This window comes from Callithrix jacchus, chromosome 4 (genome assembly GCF_049354715.1).
Source record: "Callithrix jacchus isolate 240 chromosome 4, calJac240_pri, whole genome shotgun sequence".
In the NCBI taxonomy this organism is placed as follows: Eukaryota; Metazoa; Chordata; class Mammalia; order Primates; family Cebidae; genus Callithrix; species Callithrix jacchus.
In genome coordinates, this window is record NC_133505.1 from 151,044,268 (window position 1) to 151,066,958 (window position 22,691).

The window sequence follows — 22,691 nt, forward strand, 5'->3', positions numbered from 1 at the left end:
TATGTATACATCTATATACATATATCAACATTATATATGTATCAATTTTGACAGATATATGCTATTGTGTTTGAATTTAGGCTGAAGATACCATCATACTTCATTGCTAAATATTTCACCACATATCTGTTACAGTCAAAGACATTCTCCTGCAACAATACCATTAACTAATGTTAAAGAAATTTAACATTGATACCAAATTCAGATATTTCAAATGATCTTCAAAATGTTTTATTTTATTTTATTTTGAGATGGAATCTTGCTCTGTTGCCAGGCTGGAGTACAATGGCATGATCTTGGCTCACTGCAACCTCTGCCTCCTGGATTCAAACGATTCTCCTGCCTCAGCCTCCCAAGTAGTTGGGATTACAAGCGCCTGCCACCATGCCCGGCTAATTTTTACATTTTTAGTGGAGACTGAGTTTCACTGTGTTGGCCAGGCTGGTCTTGATCACCTGACCTTGTGATCTGCCTGCCTCAGCCTCCCAAAGTGCTGGGATTACAAGTGTGAGCCACCATGCCCAGCCAAAATATTTGAAAATTCTGACTTCAATCAAAATTACATTTGGTTGGCCGGGTGCAGTGGCTCACGCCTGTAATCCCAGCACTTTGGGAGGCTGAGGTGGGCGGATCACGAGGTCAACAGATTGACACCATCCTGGCCAACATGGTGAAACCCTGTCTCTACTAAATATACAAAAAACTTAGCAGGGTGTGGTGGCATGCGCCTATGGTCCTAGCTACTCGGGAGGCTGAGGTGGAAGAATTGTTTGAATCCAGGAGGGGGAGGTTGCAGTGAGCTGAGATTGCACCACTGCACTCCAGCCTGGTGCCAGAGCAAGACTCTGTCTCAAAAAAAAAAAACAAAATTACATTTGGTTGTCATGTCTATTTAGTCTCCTTTAAATCACAAAATTCCCCTTCTCCCAGGCAATTTTGGTTTTTGGGACGTTGCCAGTTTTGAAGAGACCAGGCCATTTGTTTTGAAAACTAGCCACAGTCCAGATTTGTCTGCTCATGATAAGTTTCACATTAAACATCTGGACAAGGATATTGTGTAGATGATGTGGTGATTTTCCACTGAATTGTATGATGCCCCATGATTGGTTATGTGAGTTTTGATCACTTGCTTACATTTTCTGCAACATATTACTATGAAAAAAATCTCAAACATACAGAAGAGTTGAAAGAAATTTTCATTTAGCATTCATATACCTATGGCCTAGGTTTCTTAATTAGCATTTTGCTATGTTCTGCCATAGTCTTCACTGGTGCCTCACATATTACTCTGGTCCACCTAGAAGCCATGATGATCTTTTAAAAAGGCCAATTTGATCATTTTGGTTCCCTCCTTCAAACCATCTACTGGCTCCTAGTTGCTCTACAGATAAAGACAAAAACCCTTGACCTGGTCTCCGAGGTCCTGTCCTTGGTCCTGTGTAGCTTCCTCACCTGGTTCAACAGGTGCCCTTGTCTCTTGGCTGTCTTCTCTCCAGAAACACTGGCTTGTGCTCCACTCTTTGACTGCTCCTTGACTCTTTCTGCCACTTCGCATGGGAAGCTCTTACCTTTTCTCTTTCGATTTCCCTTTTTGGCTAATTAAATTCCTGTCATCTTTAAAGCCTTGGCTCAAATGTCTCTTCAAGAAAGCCTTCTCTAATTGCCCAGGGCAGCTCAGATTCCTCTGCTGTATGCTCTTAGTACTTTTTGCTTTTCCTTTGTGTGATTTATAGTCTATCAGTATTGTAATGAAATAATTCATTATATAATTAATTGCTTAGTGTGTGTAAGCTCCATAATGGCAGAGGCTGTGTCTCTTGTTGATCATCATAACCCCAGGCCAGGCTTGGTGGCTAACATCTGTAATCCTAGCACTTTAAGAGGCTGATGCGGGCGAATCACCTGAAGTCAGGAGTTCAAGATCAACTTGACCAACATGGTGAAATCCATCTCACGTAAACATACAAAATTAGCTGGGCGTGGTGGTGCATGCCTATAATCCCAGCTACTCTGGAGGCTGAGGAAAGAGAATCATTTAAACACGGAAGGTAGAGGTTGCAGTGAGCTGAGATCATGCCATTGTACTCCAGCCTGGGCAGTAAGAACGAAACTCTGTCTTAAAAAATAAAATAAGAGAGTCATAACCTCATTGCCGGACTCAGTGCCTTATACATGGTAGGCACTCAATAAATATTTGGTGAATGAATAGTTACTATGAATAACTGTATGTAAAGGATACAAACATATTTTTTCCAATTAGTACTTTTCTTTTTAGGTATTGATGTCAAGCTGAACCATCGTAGGAAGTTGAAAGTCTTAAAAAGAGAACTTGGTAAAGTTTTTGGATTATCTTGAAACTCAGGCAAGATGGCCAAGTATGGAGAACATGAAGCCAGCCCTGACAATGGGCAGAACGAATTCAGTGATATCATTAAGTCCAGATCTGGTGAGTAAAGGAAGCTCAAAATGGTTATGGATTTTTATGTACTTAGAAAACATAATGTTTCTTGGATTGATTTGCACTGCTCTTGTAAGAACTTCTTGGAGGTGAAGTTCTTTTGAGAAACTGAATTCTGACAAATGACTATAATTCTGGAAAAGAGATATGTAAAAGGTATAATATCCCTAAGTGTCCTCTCTTTTCTCAACCCAATTTTGTGTCACTGTATGTTGATTAGCATTGCTTAGTGAAACTGCTGCTCGGAGCTAAAGGTTGTTCATTTGGAAGACTACTCCATTACAATAAAATTCAGCTGAGCATTTTTCTTTCTATTTTCTGGAAATCGAAGGGATTATATGCTTAATGTACAAAGTGTCACAGTTTCTGGAAGGAAGGATCCTTTCACAGTTTGATTTCATTGCCATATATCCTCACCCCCATCCCTGTTGGTAGCCATTGATAGGCCAACAGGTGTCCTACCTTGAAGCTTCTTATGAGCCTTCTCAAGGTAAAGTTTTCACCTATGTAATCTAATAAACCACACTCAGACAGATTCACAGTTTTCACATGAACAGTTAAATTGGGGTTCTCAGGATATCATCCCCTCCTCCAATCTTTTTATGTTAACTGAGTGCTTTTTGACTCTGGCTGTATGGATGAATCAACTGGGGAGTTTTAAAAAACGCAGATGCATTGGCTCCATTCCAGACCCGTTGAATAAAAAATTCTGTATTTTTAAAAAGCTTCAAATATGATTCCGAGACAAACTCAAAGGGGAGATATTTTTGAACAGGCAGAGCACTTCTCAGTTTTGAAAATTACACAGAACTCCACCCTGAGTGTGTGTGAACACTATACTTAAGCAACTTTGAAAAGTTACTTTGAGGTGTAAAATTATATCCAGTGTCACTTTAAAGACAAAAAAGGAACCCAAAGCCTGTTTTTGCTGTGTGAACCATTTTTATATTATGTTAGGAGCTTATTTCTTAGGTGAAACTGTAGAATACACAGTGAAAATAAGATATAAATGAACTTAGAATACACATTTTCCTCCACGATACCAGTGTTGGCTGATTGGTAAAGATTTTGGTTATTATAGATTTGGCTGTAAATATGTAGCAACTATCGTGTAGCTTGATGGGTCTTTTGAAGGCATAGCTTAATATCTTGTTTTAAAATATGCTTTGAGGATGTTTGTTCTATTCCTGTAAAATTCTTTTTGTTTTATATGTATTAGTAGTATAAAGTACTATATAAATGTAAGGGATTATTAATATCTTCTTAAGAGTGTGGGATATATATTCAGACATATGTAAATATAACAGAGGAAAATGGAAGAGAAACAATTTAATGTCTCCATACTTGTTATCTTCTGTAAATTGTGAGGACATATATTTCTAAAGAGCTTTCTGAGTCAACCTTCATTCCAGTGAGACTTTTGATAAGTATGGCTTGTACTTTAGTCATGTCCATAAGGAGTAATTACCTAATTTCAGAAATACTCCTGTGTATATATGATGAACATATAAAGTCACAAACTATTTACATTTAAAATTGTCATTTAAAAACACTGACAAACCTCAAATACTGCCAGAGAACAATTTGGCAAAAATGATAACATGTTTTTAACACACACATATCAGTTAACTGAATAATTCTATTTCTAGAGTTTTCCCTAGGCAATACATAAAAAGGTATATTCAAGAAGTTCATCACAGTATCATATATAATAGAAAACATTGTAAACACCATGAAAATCTATATTAGGAATTGGTTACATCATTATTTCCCAAAGTATTTTGAAAAGATCAAAAATTCTAGGATTGGTAATGTGTAACTCACAAAGGGATATTATGGTCGAATAGCTTTAGGAAATAGTTGTTTAAACCTATTCTGTTTCTTTAATACATCTGAACCGATCATACATGATCTCAGTAGAGCTAAATAGAGTATATCCATAATATAGAAGATTGAGCATTCATAAAAAGTGAAATGGATATGTGTGTGTGTGTGTGTATGTGTGTGTATGAACATAGAACTGTGTTCTTGGTATAGTAAGTAAACAAGTTATGTATTATATGAAGTAATTTATGTGAAAAATATTTTTTAAAAATTAGTGAAGTATACAATAAATGTTAATAGTGGTCATCTTGGCATTTGAGATTATTTTTATTTAATTTTTTTTGCTGATTTATGTTTTCTAAAGCTCTTCAATGAACCCACATTGCTAAGTTCTTATATTTTTAAAGGCTGTCAAATTGCTTAGGCTGTTTTGATGCCAAGGTTATGACTATTACTTTTTTTGTGGTGTCATCTACTACTTCAAAACACGTTGAAAACTTAGCTGTTGCATAGCTGAGATATGAATCGCATTCTTTTGGCTGAATTGTGTTGCAAAAGCCAGTAGATAAATTTGGATGTGAATGGGCCTGTTAGCCCCAGTCTGGCTTTCTGGAAGGGATTTAAAAAAAAGATTCTTTTTAGGTAAATGCTTACTATTCAGAGGTAATATTTCATGGTACTCCAAAATTTCCTTTGTTTTTTTTTGAGATCGAGTTTCACTCTATCACCCAGGCTGAAGTGCAGTGGTGTGAACTCAGCTCACTGCAACCTCTGCCTCCCGGGTTTAAGCGATTCTCTTGCCTCAGCCTTCTGATTAGCTGGACTACAGGTACCTGCCACCATGCCCGGCTAATTTTTTGTATTTTTAGTAGAGACAGGGTTTCACCATATTGGTCAGGCTGACCTTGAACTCCTGACCTCATGATCTGCCTACCTCGGCCTCTCAAAGTGCTGGGATTACAGGCGTGAGCAACCGCACCTGGCCAAAAATTTACATATTTTAAGGGATTTTTAGTTTAAGTCATAGGAATTATCTACATATAATATGTATTTTAAAGATTCTCTGTCTACATGCCAAATTTGTTGCTTTTCCATTTTTTTAAAGGGAATACTTTCCTACAGGAACATTTTGATCCTCATCTGCTTATCCAGGTTTTTTTTTGGGGGGGAAATTGGATGAGAGTGGGGGGATGGAGAATGTGGTTTCTGATCTCCAGATCCTTGAGTTTGGACTGTCCAAAAGCCTGGCACAATAAAACTGGCATAATAAAAATATATATGCATTTTACTTTAAATTATTGGGATTATTTTCATTCCCCCCAGTATTAGTTTGTTTCATGTCATGCATGAGCTTTTTAAAAGTTTTATAATTTTAAAGCCATTTCCACCATCTAAACAGAAATAGAAAGTTATCAAGGGTAGGTAATGAAGTAGTTTCATGAATACAAAAGCCATATATTACATATGGTTGTAGTATACTTGCCTTGGGTTTGGGTGAGTTTTAGAAAGGAACTGGAAAGAATTCGATCTCTAATGATCGAGGATTTGGTGTTGGGTAAAAGTAGACTGATCTTTCTCTAACTTAAAGGCACATGTGCCAAGTTCATCATCAAGAACTGTATTATTAACAACCTTTAGTAGTACACTTCAGAAAGCTCAACCAGTTAGTAAATATTTTGAGACAATAGGGCAAGTATAAATTTTTTTTTTTTGAAACGGAGTCTCACACTGTTGCCAGGCTGGAGTGCAACGACGCAATCTCGGCTCACCGCAACCTCCGCCTTCCGGGTTCAAGCAAGGAATAAGAATTTTTTAAAAGAGAAATTTATTGTCAGTATAGTATATGATGCAGAAATTTCTGCTTGGAACATTTCATACATGAAATAATAAAATGGTTTGGGATGCATATATGATCAAAGAATATCCTCACTGCTATTTCATTCAAAATTAATGTACATTAAACCTAGCAACCTAGAATAAGTCATCTTTTTCTGTTGCTCTCAGTGTTGTGGTTTTAGTCCAGAGCTGGTAGAAAAAGTAGACCTCAGGGAAAGGAGAATGTGTCAGTTGGAAAAGAACTATTTGATGAATGAAATAGTCGGGCCAGGCTTCACTTTTTTGGATAATTCAGTGTTCTTTAAGAGACTTTGGGCTGAAGGCTTGCCTGTAACAATGTTATCATTTCTTCCTTTGCATTTTCTCTTCTTGTCTAATCCCAGGATCTAATAGTTGAGGGAACCTTAGAGACCCTATAACCCAGCCATGCCTGTGATGTGCTCACCCAGTCTCTGTTTGCACACCTCCAATGACGGCATCTCATTGGTGATGATCATGAGGAAGATAATTCTAGAAACTTCTGTGTTCAGATGTGGTGCCAACAGTTTAATCGTTACCACCCACCATTTTACAGATGATAAATGTGAGCTATACTGAAGTGATTTGCTGCCCTGGCCTTCTTTCTATTCTCCAAATGCCTGGTATGTCTGCTGCAGGGCCTTTGCACATCTTTCTTCTCTTGTTTTTACCTGGCTGGTTCCTTCTTGTCATTTAAACGTAGGCCTGATGTCACTTCTTCGGAGAGATCCTCCTTGCTGACTTTAGAAAGTAGCTCTCCCAGGCACTCTTGACTGCGTCACTGTATTTAAGTTCCTTGTATTGTTTTTACCATGATCTGGTGCCTTTTCTCGTATTCTGTGTTCTTTAGTATCCTTCTTACTAGAGGAGGGGTCCCCAACCTCCAGGCCCTGGACTGGTGCCAGTCTGTTACCTGCTAGGAACCAGGCGGCACAGGAGGAGGTGAGTGGGGGCTGAGCAAGCACTACTGCCTGAGCTCCGCCTCCTGTCAGATCAGGGGCAGCATTAGATTCTTATAGGAGTGAGAACCCTATGGTGAACTGCACATGTGAGGGATCTAGATTGCATGCTCCTTAGGAGAATCTAATGCCTGATGATCTGAGGTAGAGCAGTTTCATCCTGAAACCATCCCCCTCACCCCTTGGAAAAATTAGTCTTCCATGGAACTGGTCCCTGGTACCAAAAAGGTTGGGGACTGATGCACTATAATTAACTCCACTAGAGCGGGGACCAATAACTCCCTGGTACTGAGCCCAGTGCCTGGCTCATAATAGGTGAGCAACACATGTTTATTCAACGATAAAGGCTACGGAGTCTGGAAGTGCCAGAGCTGGCATCTGAACTCAGGTGATCTGACTCTAGAAACCCTGCATTTGACCTCTATGGAGTGCCCAATCTCCTAACTCACAAAGGATTTTCTTCCATTGCTGCTGGCTCTTTATTTTGGACCTAATTCTGTTCCTTACACATTTTGTACTGTATTAATTGTATTTATACAGCTCTTCTGTCTCTGTTTTTTTTCTTTTTATGTTTTGTTTTTTGGTAGTTTCAGGGGTGGGACCCTGGGCTGTGAGGTAGTGCTTCTCTGGACCCCAGGGTATCATCTCAGAGCCCTTCCAGGGGAAGGCCAGTTGTAAGAGACACAGCCTACGGCTTCTGGGCCTGTCACAGCATTTCCTGATTTTTGGCTCTGGTCTCTGTCATTCTCTGTTGTGTTAGCAAAGGGGAAAACACCGGAGGACAAACAGTCCTTTTGGTGAAAGATAGAGAAATGGATAACGTGTTTCTGACGTGAATTCCTTTTTCTCTTTTCTTCTGACCACTGCTCAAGGCTTTTAACTGGCTGAAGTGAAAAAAAAAAAAAAAAAGATAGTGGATTTCAGAAGCGCTGACACTTGGCACGGTGTAGGTCCTGGTCTGATGCCCAGATAGGTATCTGTGCTACTGAAAGTGTTGGTTCAGGAGTGTGGGGGAGGAAAGCAAAGAGAGACCAGTGAAATAAAAATAAAACAAATGATTAAATATGAAATATTATACCTGGTTACATTTATCCAAGCCTCCTGAAAATCTGCTATGTTTGCAATAAAATAAACTTGCTTAACAAGATTGAGTTTTACGAAAATTCTGAGAAGAATTACCTTATTTGTTTATCTTTCCGAGGCCTTTCATGAAGAAAGACAGTGGTTAAGTTGTATTTAGGCAGTCATTGGTCTATTTCTTTCTTTTACATTTAAAGCAGTATCTGTGAGGGGATTTTTCTAAATAGTTAAAGGGACTGTGAAAAATAGTTCATTTTTTGTTTCTCCTGAAGCTTTCCTTGGCTGGAATACCTGCTTTGAAGGGAGGTCTTTGAGCAGGTTTGTTTTTTTCCATGAGCCCTGGGGATTTGTGGTGATAGACAGTAACCCTGATGGAAATTCAACTCTGACAGAGGAGGGCAGCTATTCTTGTCCTGCTTGTAAAAATATTCTCTGTGTCGTTACCTCGTTATGCTGAAGTAGTGCAATCATGAGAAAGTTTTTTGTATTAATGTGATTCTCATGACCTGTTACTATGCTTGTGAAACTTTTAGAGGAGATCCATTCACAACTGGAAAAAGCGAATTTGTGAGAGTGAGTCTAAGCAAAGAAAGTACATTAATTATATAGACAGAACAGAGAACTCAATTTTTTTGAGTTCTCTTTTTTTATTGAACCTTATTTGAACCCAGAAGTTTGAACTAGATGCTGATATGATGATTCTCTGGGAACAAGGCAACATGCAAGACTATTTGAACAGTTGTAAATATTAGTTAAAATTTAATCTAAAGCAATGGAGAAAGGGTACTATGCTTAGGTGGTTTCAGATGCATTGGCTGGATTTTTTTTTCTCCCCTTAAATTGTGTGGAGGCATAGACATTTACTATGTTATATTTTTATCTTTTTCTGTGCCGTAACTGTTTAATAATAAATAGACTTAATTCAGTATTTGAAATGTGAGGCAGTATGGGTTCTTAATATATATTTACTCTCGAGATGATTGCTTGTGGACTGAGAAATTGAAACCAGGTCTCAGTCCTTTCACTTTTACTTCCTGTGACCCTGGATTTGCACGTGTCCAGGAAGCAGGTAAAGTTTCCAGCATCCACATGGTTCTCCAATCTTTGCATTTGTGCCTTTAAACAACCAAATACCTGAGGTTTATTTATATCCTGTGGGGCTTTTCTATCAGAAGCACATTCTTTTGGTCCAGTTAATAAGGGAAATGTCTGTGTGTGTGCATCTGGCAGCTAAGATTAAGGTTTATGGTGGTATAACCACAGCTTCAATTTTATTTTTGATTTTAATTTTTATTTATTTATTTTTTGAGACAGAGTCTCGTACTTTTGCCCGGGCTGGAGTGCAATGGCATGAACTCGGCTCACTGCAACCTCTGCCTCCCAGGTTCAAGCAATTCTCCTGCCTCAGCCTCCCGAGTAGCTGGGATTACAGACACACACCACCATACCTGGCTAATTTTTTGTATTTTTAGTAGAGACAGGGTTTCACTCTGTTGGCCAGACTGGTCTTGAACTCCTGACCTCATGATCCTCTGGCCTCGGCCTCCCAAATTGCTGGGATTACAGGTGTGAGCCACTTGCCTGGCCTCACCTTCAATTTTAAGAAATTAAATTAAAAGAAATACAGATCTGTCTTTCATAGTAGTGGAGCTCAACAACACATACAGCATGAGAGTCACATTTTGTGTGTGAATATTTTCAAATGAGCTTCTTTAGGTAGGTGGACGAGTGGCTACTTATATTCAGTTCAATCATGTTAATATTTAATTATGAAACACAATCTTTTTTCAAAGTGTAGAGAAAAGCATATATCAGCATTTCTGATATAGCAGAGGAATCCAATAAAAAATATGAATCCAATAAAAAAGTCACTCTAAAGTGATACAGCTTTGAAATTAACACATCTATTTAATTTAAAAAGTATGATCTATTTAGATCTTTTTCTTTAATTTCATAGTCTTAATATTTGCAAATTTCTTCAACTCCATTCTCTAATTAAGATTTTGGTATACAATATTTCTATGCAAAAGATTTTTGGTGCAGGAAATAGCATTTTGAGGTTGATACTAATTGATTTGTTCACTTGCCGCTCGAGCTATGTGTGAGTCATATTATTTAAAATTGATCCAGTCAATATGTAGATTTATGCACATGCTTGTTTTTGAAAACCGGGCTTTGAGCTTCTCACATATGGAGTTCCTAACTCCAGCTTTGTGGCAGAACCACCCTTCTGGATCCAGACTCAGTTACGTGGGGTGGGGTCCCAGCATTGGAGTTTTAACAAGTTCTGCGGGTTATTCCCGTTAGTGCTCTTATTTATGGACAAGGAACCAAAGTGAAAGTGATCTGAATTTTAGAGGAGCAAGGAAAGCTGTAGCCAAATGTTTATTATTTCTACTTAAAAATGCTTCCCTTTAAATAATTTGAAAAGATAATAGATTTCATGATGTTGGGCATTTTTTGTTTAACACTGTATTTTGAAGAGTTTGGGGTGTTGGGTGAGGCTAAAACTGAGGAGAGTGGGTCAGAAGAGTGATGAAACCTGGTGCATTTCTTATTTTGGCCCATTGAACCGGAAGATATACCAATATACCTAGTACAGACATATTTCTCCACTGAGCTCCATAGTCATTGCTGCAGTGTATTTAAGATCTTCTTGCTGTGAGCCTCACGTCACATCTTGAACTCTTTCCCTAGGTAGTACATCAGCTTAGAGTCCTCTGACCCATTCATTATGCAAATCTATTATGTATATTTTCTAATACATTATTTCAAAGACAGATTTTTTTGAGTCGTGGTGGGTAAAAAATCTCATATTCATCCTCTGTGCTAGATTTCTTACCTTCTTTAGGGTTAGAGAATTGAACTATATAATATTTGCCTCCTTTTTAAAATTCTAAATAGGTGACTTTAATATAACTATGCTTGCTTTTGAAATAATTTGCCTACCATTCTTTAAAATGAATGAATTTTAAAAGATGAATAGTGATTTTTATGTGAAAATGAATTAAAGAGTTAAATGACTTATAGACGACCATAGCATGTTCCTTACAGATCTGCAAAAACAGCACAGAAGGCTTTTGATATCTGGATACCCTTGTTTTTTTCTGAGCTGGAGTCTTGCTCTCCCTCTCTTGCCTAGGCTGGAGTGCAGTGGTGCCATCTCGGCTCACTGCAACCTCTGCCTCCTAGAATCAAGTGGTTCTCCCACCTCAGCCTCCCGAGTAGCTAGGACTACAGGTATGCACCACTATGCCCAATTTCTGTATTTTTAGTAGAGATGGGGTTTCACCATGTTGGCCAAGCTGGTCTTGAACTCCTGACCTCAAGTGGTCTGCCCACTCAGCCTCCCAAAGTGCTGGAATTACAGGTGTGACCCACTGTGCCTGGCCTCTTGTGATATCCTTATATTCTGTTAACCAAACCAACTCAAGCCAAATAACAAACCCTAAACTCTTATAAACCTTGGGTTATTTGCACATCTTTGCGGTTATTTACCTGTCTTTTGAGCTTTAATCTTTACCTCTTTGAAGATACAGGAAGGGATCTTTATTTCTTCATTGGTAAAATATCCTACAGAGTGACTTGAGATACATAATTGTTTCTTCAAATATAATTGTTTGGCATTTGAGATCACATCTAAAAATTTAATGAGACCTGCTCCTCAGGCAGTTTTAAGATTAGGGATCAAAAGGAGCCACTGGAAAGGTGCGAGTGGGCTGGTAATCTATATTAGAACGGAGACTTTTGTGCAGAGATTGGCCATGTTCAAGTGTGGAGTAAGTTGTTTTTCTTTTTTTTCTTTGAGACGGAATCTCGCTCTGTCGCCCAGCCTGGAGTGCAGACACTCTTGGCTCACTGCAACCTCTGCCTCCCAGGTTCAAGCGATTCTCCTGCCTCAGCCTCCTGAGTAGCTGGGAGTACAGGCACGTGCCCCAGTGTCTGGCTAATTTTTTTCTTCTTCTGTATTTTTAGTAGAGATGGGGTTTCACTGTGTTAGCCAGGATGGTCTCTATCTCCTGAACTCAAGATCTGCCTGTCTCTGCCTCCCAAAGTGCTGGGATTACAGGCGTGAGCCATCGCACCCAGCCGGAGTAAGTTTTAATGAAACAGGAGGAAACCTTTTCAGATTTATTTGAAACTAAGGAACCGCAATATCAAACCAATAAAATCTACCCCCAAGCAAATAGACTTTAAAACGAAATTTCGTCCTAAGTTGTATATAACCCATTTCTTAAAGTGAATTGTTATATTGCCAGTTTTGAAATTATATTACCTTTTAAAATTTTAAATGTAAATATTGACTCAGAGATGGGAGGATGAATCTGAATCTTTTTTAGTGTTAAAGGCTCCTGGACTTACCCCAAAGCCCCGCTTTTGGGGGGCTCATAAATAAAACTATGTGTGTTCTAGTTTACTCTGTTACCCCATCTAGTTCCTTTAGGTGATTAGAAAATGCCATACTACCAAATGTAAAAATGTTTATTTTTGTGTTTTTACATGTAATATTAATGGCCAGGTCTATAATGTTAACATTAGACCCTTAATTATATATGAACTCTCATTTTGATAGTTTGTATAGAAAAGTCAGAGTTGAATTATTTTAACTTGCATGTGCTTTTTCAAGAGTGTAACCTGTTGTAAATGAGAACAGTGTTGCAGATGCTTGCTCTCTGTCTCAGGGCAGTCTTGATGGGCATTTGGTATCAGACATATCTTATTCTAGGGGCCTTGGCAGATTGCTCAGACAGGGGGACTCGTGCATATAGGTTTAAGGGTGATATTTAGGGAAGTCTAATATCATCCTACCTTTAATTCTTTTTTTTTTTTTTTTTTTTGTGACAGGATTTTGCTCCATTGCCCAGGCTAGAGTACAGTGGCTCAATCTCAGCTCACTGCAAACTTTGCCTCCCAGGTTCAAGTGATTCTCCTGCCTTAGCCTCCCAAGTATCTGTGATTATAGGTACCTGCCACCATGATTGGCTAATTTTTGTATTTTTAGTAGAAATCGGGTTTTGCCATGTTGCCAAGGCTGGTCCTGAACACCTAACCTCAAGTGATTCACTCTCTTCAGCCTCCCAAATGCTGGGATTATAGACATGAGCCATCATACCCAGCTGCCATCCTACTTTCTTTTTTCTTTCTCTCTCTCTCTCTTTTTTTTTTTTTTTTTTTTTGAGACAGTATCATGGCTGGAGTGCAGTGGCATGATCTCGGCTCACTACAACCTCTACCTCTCGGGTTCAATTGATTCTCCTGCCTTAGCCTCCTGAGTAGCTGGGATTACAGGCATGCCTCACCATGCCTGGCTAATGTATTCTTAGTAGAGATGAGGTTTCTCCATGTTGGTCAGGCTGGTCTCGAACTCCCTACCTCAGGTCATCTGCCCACCTTTGCCTTCCAAAATGCTGGGATTACAGGTATGAGCCACCACATCCAGCCACCATCCTCCTTTCTTACAGCATTGCTCCATCCTGCCCCCACCCCAAAAACCACTGTGAAGGAGGCAGAGGGCACCAGGTGAAGACTGCACATGGTCCTTTTCTTACCTCTGTGATTTTGCTTGTTTTGTGTTCTGGGCTTGATTGTTCTCCTCCCTGCGCCCCCAGTTTTGAAACCTCCATCTTTGAAACATCAGTGTCAGTACCACCAAGTGTTCTGCTCTCTCTGTGCCAGAATCAATCTTTCCCACACATTCAATCTAATTTCTGTGTTTGGCTCTTCTGGTTTGTGTATGTCTATATACCTTTTTCATAGGACTTTCTGATGCTAGCCTTTAGCTTACCCTCCACACGTAAGGTGCTTAATAAAGACCTGCTATGCCTTTTAATAGTTTTAAAAATTAGACTTGCTTATAAACATACCTCATTCATTCAGCATATGGTTGTTGTTCATTCATTGTTAGATGCTGGGCTCAGAAATAAGCAAGACCCACCTCTGTTCTTGAGATGCTCTCAGGCTAGCTGGGAAGAAAGACATGAGTAGACCTCCCCACACAAACCAGGGCAGTGGAAACATGGAGGGAAGAGGATGGGTTCTTGCTTTGGTTGGAACGAGGGTAGGTTTGAGTAAGAGAGCATGTAAGAGGAAAGGAATTTGAGGTGCGTCTTGAAGGATGTGTAAGAGGCAGCCATGTAGACAATGTAGGGAGAACATTGCAGATTGGTGAGAAAAGGGCAAGGCATTTGAAGTCTGTCTTTGGTAGCTGAGTGTGGCTGGGGGTAATGGGGATGATGGGAGAGGCTGGGGTCAGATTTCGAAAGCTCTTTTGAAGCAGGGTTTATTTGATCTTTCCCTGTAAGGAGCCACTACAGGATTTTAGGTGAGTTAATGACTGGCTCAGAACTGTTTTTCAGAAAGAGAACTTGGCTGGCAGTAGGAAAGACAAATTTGGAAGGTAGCAGAGTTAGGGGGAGGCAGGGAGCAGGTTAGAGTTGTGAAAAAATTGAAGTTAAGGAGCACAAGGACTTAGGGGAAAGGGTTAGTAACAGTATGTGTAAAGCCTCAATGTAAACTTTGCCTTTGTGGGATCTGTCAGTTGGTAACAGTATATATAAAGCCGCAACGTCAACTTCACCTTGGTGGGAATTGATAGTAACAGTATGTATGAAGCTGCAATGTAGGCTAGGTGCAGTGGCTCATGCCTGTAATCCCAGCTGTTTGGGAGGCCAAGGTAGGCAGATCATGAGGTCAGGAAATCAAGACCATCCTGGCTAACACAGTGAAACCCTGTCTCTACTAAAAATACAAAAAAATACCGGGTGGGGTGGCATGTGCCTGTAGTCCCAGCTACTTGGGAGGCTGAAGCAGGAGAATTACTTGAAGCCAGGAGGCAGAGGTTGCAGTGAGCTGAGATCACGTCACTGTACTTGCACTCTAGTCTGGGTGACGGAGCAAGACTCTGTCTCAAAAAAAAAAAAAAAAAAAAAAAGCCTCAATGTAAACTTCACCTCGGTGGGATTTACTTTATGTTTTCAATCAGGTACATAGTTTTTCAAATCATACTGTAATTCAAATTTTCAACAGTTTCAGCTATTAGCTTTTCCTCTAGAATTAATTTTCTTAACTTGATCAATTTCTTAACCATTTACAGTTACTTCTACTTATTACTGAAGTTGACTACTGCTGTTTTTCTCACAGTGCCTCTTGGTCAGTTTATATAGGGAACTTCAACTTCAGGTCAGTCACAATAGGATTTGTATTTTTTTCCATATATATTCTGAAAGAAGGATCGTGCTTTAGGAAAAAGTTGATTAAAATGAGAAAGGAGATGGTTTATTCATGTCCTTGCAGTATAACAGTTCTTTGAAAAAGTAGCAAAGAGGTAATATTAATCTCATCTTAAAGTGAAGGTAAAACTCTTGCACAGCTAAGAGAAAATCTATATACAAAAAGAGTTTGGAAAACTACTTCAGAGGAACTTTAATTGAAGGGTAGACTAATGTGATGCTGTGAAGATAATGTCATCCTATGTGACTAATTTCAGGTTGAACAAATATGATAGAATAAATGCAAATTTAAAATAAATTAAGAGCAGATGTTGAGAAATATCTTACATTTAGGGAATAATTAGGTGGTAGAAAGGCCCTGGAGATCAGTTAATAAAGCTGGGATACTCCAAAATTATAATAATTCAGGTAACAGATGCTTTTCTTAATGTGATGCTCTGCTGTGGAGGTTTTGGGAATAGAAGAAAGAAGAGGCTGTTATTATCATACTGTGTGTGAGTTCATCTTTCTTTAGATTCAGTGGTTAACTAAAATCTAGTATATATATTGGTATTTCAGAAATGGTGGTTCCCTTAACCTCCAAGAAAAAAACAGAACTTTTCATTTATAAACTCCTGAAAACATTCTTGGGTTGTCTCTTGGTGGTACCTGAATTTTTGCTTTACCCAGTAAGAGACTTTTGCATAGCACTTTGTTGTCTTGGCTCTACAATATGTTAGGCTTATGGATTGGCACATGGTGAATTCAAGACACAGTTCCAGTTGTCAAGTATCTGTCACCTAGAGAGGGCAGCTACACAGGAATTAAAAAAAAAACAGATTCAACAGGCAGTTACACAGTGTTAAGAGTAAAAACAGCGCAGATTGCTGTGTGGGCTCACAGGAGGGGGGTACCTGATGTCCCAGGGCTTCAGGGAAGGCATCTTGGGAAAGTGGATATCTAAGCTGAGATCTGAAAGAATGAGTGGGGATGTGGGGAGGCTGTTGGGCCAGAGGGAGTCGATGACAAATCAGAGGTTTGGAGGTGAGAACTGCAAGTTTTTCAATATGGCTAAAGCAGGATGCTGGAGAATGAAGCTGAGACCAGAGTAAATGGAGAGTGTTATAAGCCACCTTTAGGAGTTTGGATTATATCCTAAGCAGAACGGTGAATCTTTGAAAGGGGTTTAAATTTAAAAAAATATATATTTATTGTTTTTAAAATCCGAGGTATGCAATCTAAAAAATATACAGAAAATGATATATCAGATATGCTGGTGCCTTCATTTGGAATATATCAGCTGTTATTTTGACTTTTTTTTTTTTGAGATGAAGTTTCCCTCTTGTTGCGCAGATTGGAATGTAATGTCACAATCTCAGCTCACCACAACCTGCACCTCCTGGGTTCAAATAATTCTTGTGCCTTAGCCACCTGAGTAGCTGGGATTACAGGCATGTACCATTATCCCTGGCTAATTTTTTTTGGTATTTTTCGTAGACACATGATTTCACCATGTTGGCCAGGCTGGTAATATTTTGACATATTTGATTTAGGCATATTTTAAAGAGCTGATTATGTCAGCTTAGATAAATCTTAAAAACAATTTGATTACCAACAAAAATGAGGTTGGACAATGTATTGAATAGTACTGCATATAAAACTCATATACCTGCAGAAATTACTCCACAGTGTTTGCATGTTCATATTATAAATATACAGCAAAATACAAAAATGTTTGTGGAAATTATAAACACTAGATTTCTTTAGAGACAGTGAGAGAGGAGGCTCTTCAGTTTTGTCTGTAATATTTAATTTCTTGATGAAAATAGAAATAGTGTCTTAAACAAATATGAAATAAAGCTGATTTGTGAACTAGGTGACGATTGTCTTAAGCCCAGTTCCTTGGAAATAGAATTTGAGACAGGGATTTGTGTGTATGTGAGAACAATTCCTATTAATTAAAGAAATGAGGGAAGAATAACTGGGCCAGGGAAAAGCTGAACTGTAGTTAAGTTATAGCAGGGCCACCATTTGATCCATAGGGAACGCTGGTGCTGGGAGGGCCCTTCAGAGATTTCCCAGCAATGTTCTTGAGCCTTGGGACCCTTGCCTTGACCAGTAGGCTTTAGGCTGACCCTGGGAAAAAGGTGAGGTGAAAATTTGGGCAAGGCGACTTGGCCAACGGCAGTTCCTGGAGGGATGCTCAGCTATGAGCCCGCGGCTGCTAGGGGAATGAATTTGTGCGTTGCCTTGCCTGAAAGGCAGATTCACTACAGTCATGGAACTTGTATCATTTTTATTTTGTCTATTATTGTCTGTATGTCTGAAATTTATGAAATATTAAATAAAAAAAGCTTCCAGTTTCTAGGGGCAGTACTCCCCACACCCCACACCCCACACATACCACAAACTGTAGCTGTAATATCAGGTTACATACTTCCTTTTTTTTTTTTTTTTGAGAAGGAGTCTCACTCTGTCACCCAGGCTGGAGTGCAGTGGCATGTTCTCAGCTCACTGCAACCTCCACCTCCAGAGTTCAAGTCATTCTCGCGCCTCAGCCTCTGGAGTAGCTGGGATTACAGACACACACCACCATGCCTGACTAATTTTTGTATTTTTAGTAGAGATGGGGTTTCGCCATGTTGGCCAGGCTGGTCTCGGACTTCTGACCTCAAGTGATCTACCCACCTCAGCCTCCCACAGTGCTGAGATTACAGGCATGAGCCACCGCACCCAGCCTATACTTCGTGTTTTATTTTCCCTTTTTTCTGTGTTTTTGGTTATTCGAGATGCCCTCCTCTCTCCCACTTCTGGTTTAGGAAGGCATTGCTGCCTAAGAGTTGTGAGCAGAGGGCTGATCTGATCAGATTTGCTTTTCTGAGTGATGCTCTAGATGCCACATGGGGCATGGGTGCTGTGGGGTAGGTGCTGGATAAAGCAAAGCTGGGGTTCTGTAGGACCTTTGCGTGGCTGTCACGGTCAGAGGGTAAGAGGTATTGAAAGCCAAAACTGAGGTTGAGATAGCTGGGAAGGAGGAGAGGGGAGAGTGTGGAAGCTTTAGGTGGGAGGTGGACCTGATAGGACATGCTGGTTGTCTTCCAGTGATGGGTAGTGGATGTGATGGAGAGAGAAGCCTGGTTTTGTACTTCAACACTGGCAAATGAAGCCTTTTTCTAAGTTTTGTGAAGAGGGCAGTGCATAAGGGGATAGTAAGTGAAGTTCTAGATTGAGTTTTGAGGTGCCCGGAGATATCGGGGAAAAATAGATAATATATATATTTCTCTTACATGTATGAGAATGGCTTGGGCTGGGGTCTGCCCTTGAAAACTGGCAGCTGGATCTTAGGTACTTTCCTCAATTATTTTTTGAGTTCTTTTCAAGATAATGTTAAAAATTCAAGAGGCTGGGCACGGTGGCTCATACTTGGAATCCCAGCATTTTCAAAGGCTGAGGCGGCAGATGCCCTGAGGTCACGAGTTCTAGACCAGCCTGGCCAACATGGTAAAACCATGTCCCTACTACAAATACAAAAAATAACATAAAATTAGCTGGGCATGGGGTCGTGTGCCTGTAATCCAAGCTACTCGGGAGGCTGAGGTACTGGGTGACAGAGTGCAACTCTGTCACAAAGAATTGTTGCATATTTTATTTCTCTTTTTATTTTCTGAGATATTTGACCATAGAATGAGCGTCTGGATGGTAGATGATGGCAGCGGAAGATGAAGAATTAAGAAGTGGTTTTTGATTTATAATATTTTTAAGTAGATATTATTAGTTAATGCCATAGTTGTTGACTATATTTATCTCCCAAGGGCATAGGAAGCCCCCTTGCAGATATGACTCTAGCTTGCCCGATTGGGTGTTTGGGGAGGGAGAGAAGAGGTTAACAGTGAATGCTGCAATGTGTGCAGAAGTTCTTACACTTGTGCTTCTGTGTATTTTCTTGGAAAAAGTGTCCACAGTTTTCATTCTATTCTCAAAGAATAGAATCTATTCTATATGATGTAACGAAAAGTTGAGTCTTGTTAGAGGAAGAGTGCCGTAGTATTAGGGCTGTGTCTTCATAATGTTTCTATTTTTCTGAAATTAAATGGACAGTCCAATACCCTGGCATGAGTTTAGGCGCTCACACTTTTGCTGTAACTCAAATTCTGGGCCTTATTGTGCTTGTGCTGTCTCAAACAAAAGACCTGATTGCCAGAATTAGGGTGAGAAGACACAAAGTTTGAAGGACAAAATTTCTGATAATGTTTGACCCAGTTTTGCATATAATGCATTTGTATTTGTTGATGAATCTTTCCCTTTTGCTGCTAAAAGTGGCAAATAATCAGAATAGATTACTAATTAACAGTCTGCCTCAGATATTTTTTTAAATTAATGAAACTTGGGCTTCGTCCAGCTCAGGTGGAATGGGTATCACAGTGCTTCATTTTGTCTGATATCAAAAGAAATTTCTTTTTGAGCTGGAGTTTTGCTCTTGTCGCCCAGGTTGTAATGGTGCGATCTCGGCTCACCGCAATCTCCGCCTCCCGGGTTCAAGTGATTTTCTTGCCTCAGCCTCCCCAGTAGCTAGGATTACAGGCATGTGCCACCATGCCCAGCTAATTTTTTTATTATTAGTAGAGATGGGGTTTCCCCATGTTGGTCAGGTTGGTCTCGAACTCCCGACCTCAGGTGATCTACCCGCCTTGGCCTCCCAAAGTGCTGGGATTACAGGCGTGAGCCACTGCGCCGGCCAAGAAATTTGTCAAAATGTAGATATGTTTGTTGTGACTAGCTTTTGTGTGGCTTCTTTTCTCCCAGCCCTCTCCTGCTACAGGAGAGGGAGATAGTGGCCCTTTGCTCCTCATTCCACATTCAGAGCAGATCCCCCTGCTGCAATCTCATGCCACTGGATTGTGTTGCCAACTCAACCTCATTGGTGAGATGTCACTCCCTCCCCCCACCACTCACTCTCATTTCTCAGTAACTTAGCTTTGCTGACTCTTCCTCTTAACGTTGGAGGGCCCAGGATCCCGTCCTTGGAGCTCCCTGATGTGCCCACTAATGCCCTTTGTCATCTCACCAGTCTCCTTGTTTAAATACTATCTGAATTCTGGGCTCCAATTTCTGTCTCTAGCCCAGACTTCTTCCTCTGAGCTGCATACTTGCATTTTCAGTGTTTACTTCACATCTTCTCTTCTGTGTTCAGATCTGAAATATGAACTCCTGATCTCTCCTACACCCCAAAGCTGATCCCACAGTCTTGCTTGTCTCAGATAAAGGCAATCTGATTCTTCTAATTGCCCGTATCCCAGTTTTGGAGTCACCTTTGTAGTCCTTTCTTTCTCTCATACCCATATCCAGTCCGTCTGGTTCTATTTTCCTAATACTGAATTTATGCAGAATCTGGTCATATTTTACTCTCTCTACTGCTACCGCCCAGGTCTAGGGCACCATTGCTTTTTCAGAAATTGTCTCGTTACTCATCTCTCTGCTTCCCTTGGCCCATGGAGTCTGGTCTGAACCCTGCAGTAGAGGAATCCTTTTCAAATCAGAAGTGGACACGTTGCTTTAGTTTTCCAACTGTGCGGTGACTCTCATTTCACTTGTAATAAATGCGAAAGACCTCATAGTGATCTACAAGGCCTGGTGCATGCCTGGCTTCATCTCCCCTTATTCATTGTGCTCATTATATGAGGCAAGCACCTCCCAGGTCAGGGCCTAAGCCCTCTTCTAGCAGGTAACCTTGTGGCCGACTCCCTCCTCTCAGAAACCTACCGTGCTGGTCAATTACGATGGCAAATCCTTCCTTCACGAGCACTCTCCACCCACTTTATCCTGTTTTATTGTTTCCTTAGCACTTATTGCATTATGCTGATTGTCTCTTTCCACTAGAATGCAGGTATTTTGTTTTGGGTTGAATCACTAGTATCTAGAACAGTGCCCGGCACAGAGTATGTGCTCAATAAATACATGTTGTGTGCAGAAGCAAATCACATTTTTCATTGCTTTCCACAAGCGTGAGCCTGGGCAACATGGTGAAACCCCATCTCTATGAAAATTGGCTAAGCATGGTGGTGCATGTCTACAGTCCCAGCTACCTGGGAAGCTGAGGTGGCGGTGGCGGGGATTACTGGGTAGGGTAAGGCATGCCTGTAATCCCAGCTACTGGGGAGGCTGAGGCAGGAGACTCTCTTGAACCCAGGAGGCGGAGGTTGCAGTGAGCCGAGATCATGCCACTGCACTCTAGCCTGGGTGACAGGGCAAGACGCTGTCTCAAACACAAGTAAAACAAATAAAAAACAGTATGTGATCCCTGAGAAAAATATCCGTTCAATCTTTGTTGTATCTTTATCGTCCTGATTGAGTAGCTGCATGTCAGCCTTTGACTGTGCTTCCCAGATGCTCATGACAGATCCCTTGATGTTGTTTTCAACAGGCAGTCGTGAAATGAGAAGACTGAGGTCAGAGTAACGTAGATATTTGTCAGCGTGGTTGCCAACTGCCTTTCATCTTCTAACATTGCCCTTTATTGTGTGATTATATTACATTTCTATTGGGCATGAAAATGCCCATTTAGTGAAATAATGGGCATTGTCTTTCTATGAGATGAATTTGGGCGTAGGAAGCTCTCTTCAGGTCACTAAACACTCCAAAAGGTCCCAGGTTATGGGGTTCTGGAAAGTAACTGTGCGAATACTTCACTTTATTATGTGATTTTTATTTTTGCCTTGGAAGTCTTTCTGTAAACAAGTCTTCGGTGGGGGGTCATTTTAGGAATGTGACAATGCAGTGCTGACAGGTAGAATATGGCTTTCTGTACAGTAGGGTTTGGGGGTGGGACTAGCAGGTGAGTAGCTCACCCCAGGCTTCTGGGGGTCCTTCCTGTCTTTTGGAATACAATTTAAAAGTCACTGCTTGAATTGCTGAATTCTAGAAGACCTGGATGCCCTATTAAAAATAAAAGAGCTTACCTTAGTCTCAGAGAGGAACTAGGTTCTACTTTTAGCTGTGTGACCTTGAATATGTCACTCAATCTGTCTGCACAATTAATTGATTTGTTTGTAAGGTAAGGAGTGTGGACTAGATGACCTCACACCGATCACTTTCTAAGCCCCGGAGAACCCAGTTGTTAATGCTTAATTATGAGAGCTGTGCTTGGGAAGGGCTGTGTTCTAGTACCTTCTTCCGCATCACTGTCATTTTGATATTATTTATGCTGATCTTCACAAATATTCTGCACACTTGGATTCTTAACCTGCAATATTGCTGTTTGGGTTAGAGACATATGGATTATATGATGGCATTTAGGATAAGCATTTTTAT

General features: G+C 40.2%; 1 protein-coding gene across 3 annotated transcripts in view; it reads left to right on the forward strand.

Annotated features, from left to right (window-relative positions):
* Positions 1-2,350: 2,350 nt before the first annotated feature.
* Positions 2,351-22,691, forward strand: part of UTRN (utrophin) — a 578,097-nt gene continuing 557,756 nt past the window's right edge. For all 3 annotated transcript variants that reach the window (XM_008995200.5, XM_078370245.1, XM_035296914.3), the window contains exon 1: positions 2,351-2,446. In XM_008995200.5, coding sequence (XP_008993448.4) covers positions 2,368-2,446 — 79 coding nt within the window. In that variant the 5' untranslated portion in view covers positions 2,351-2,367. The remainder of the gene's footprint in view (positions 2,447-22,691) is intronic.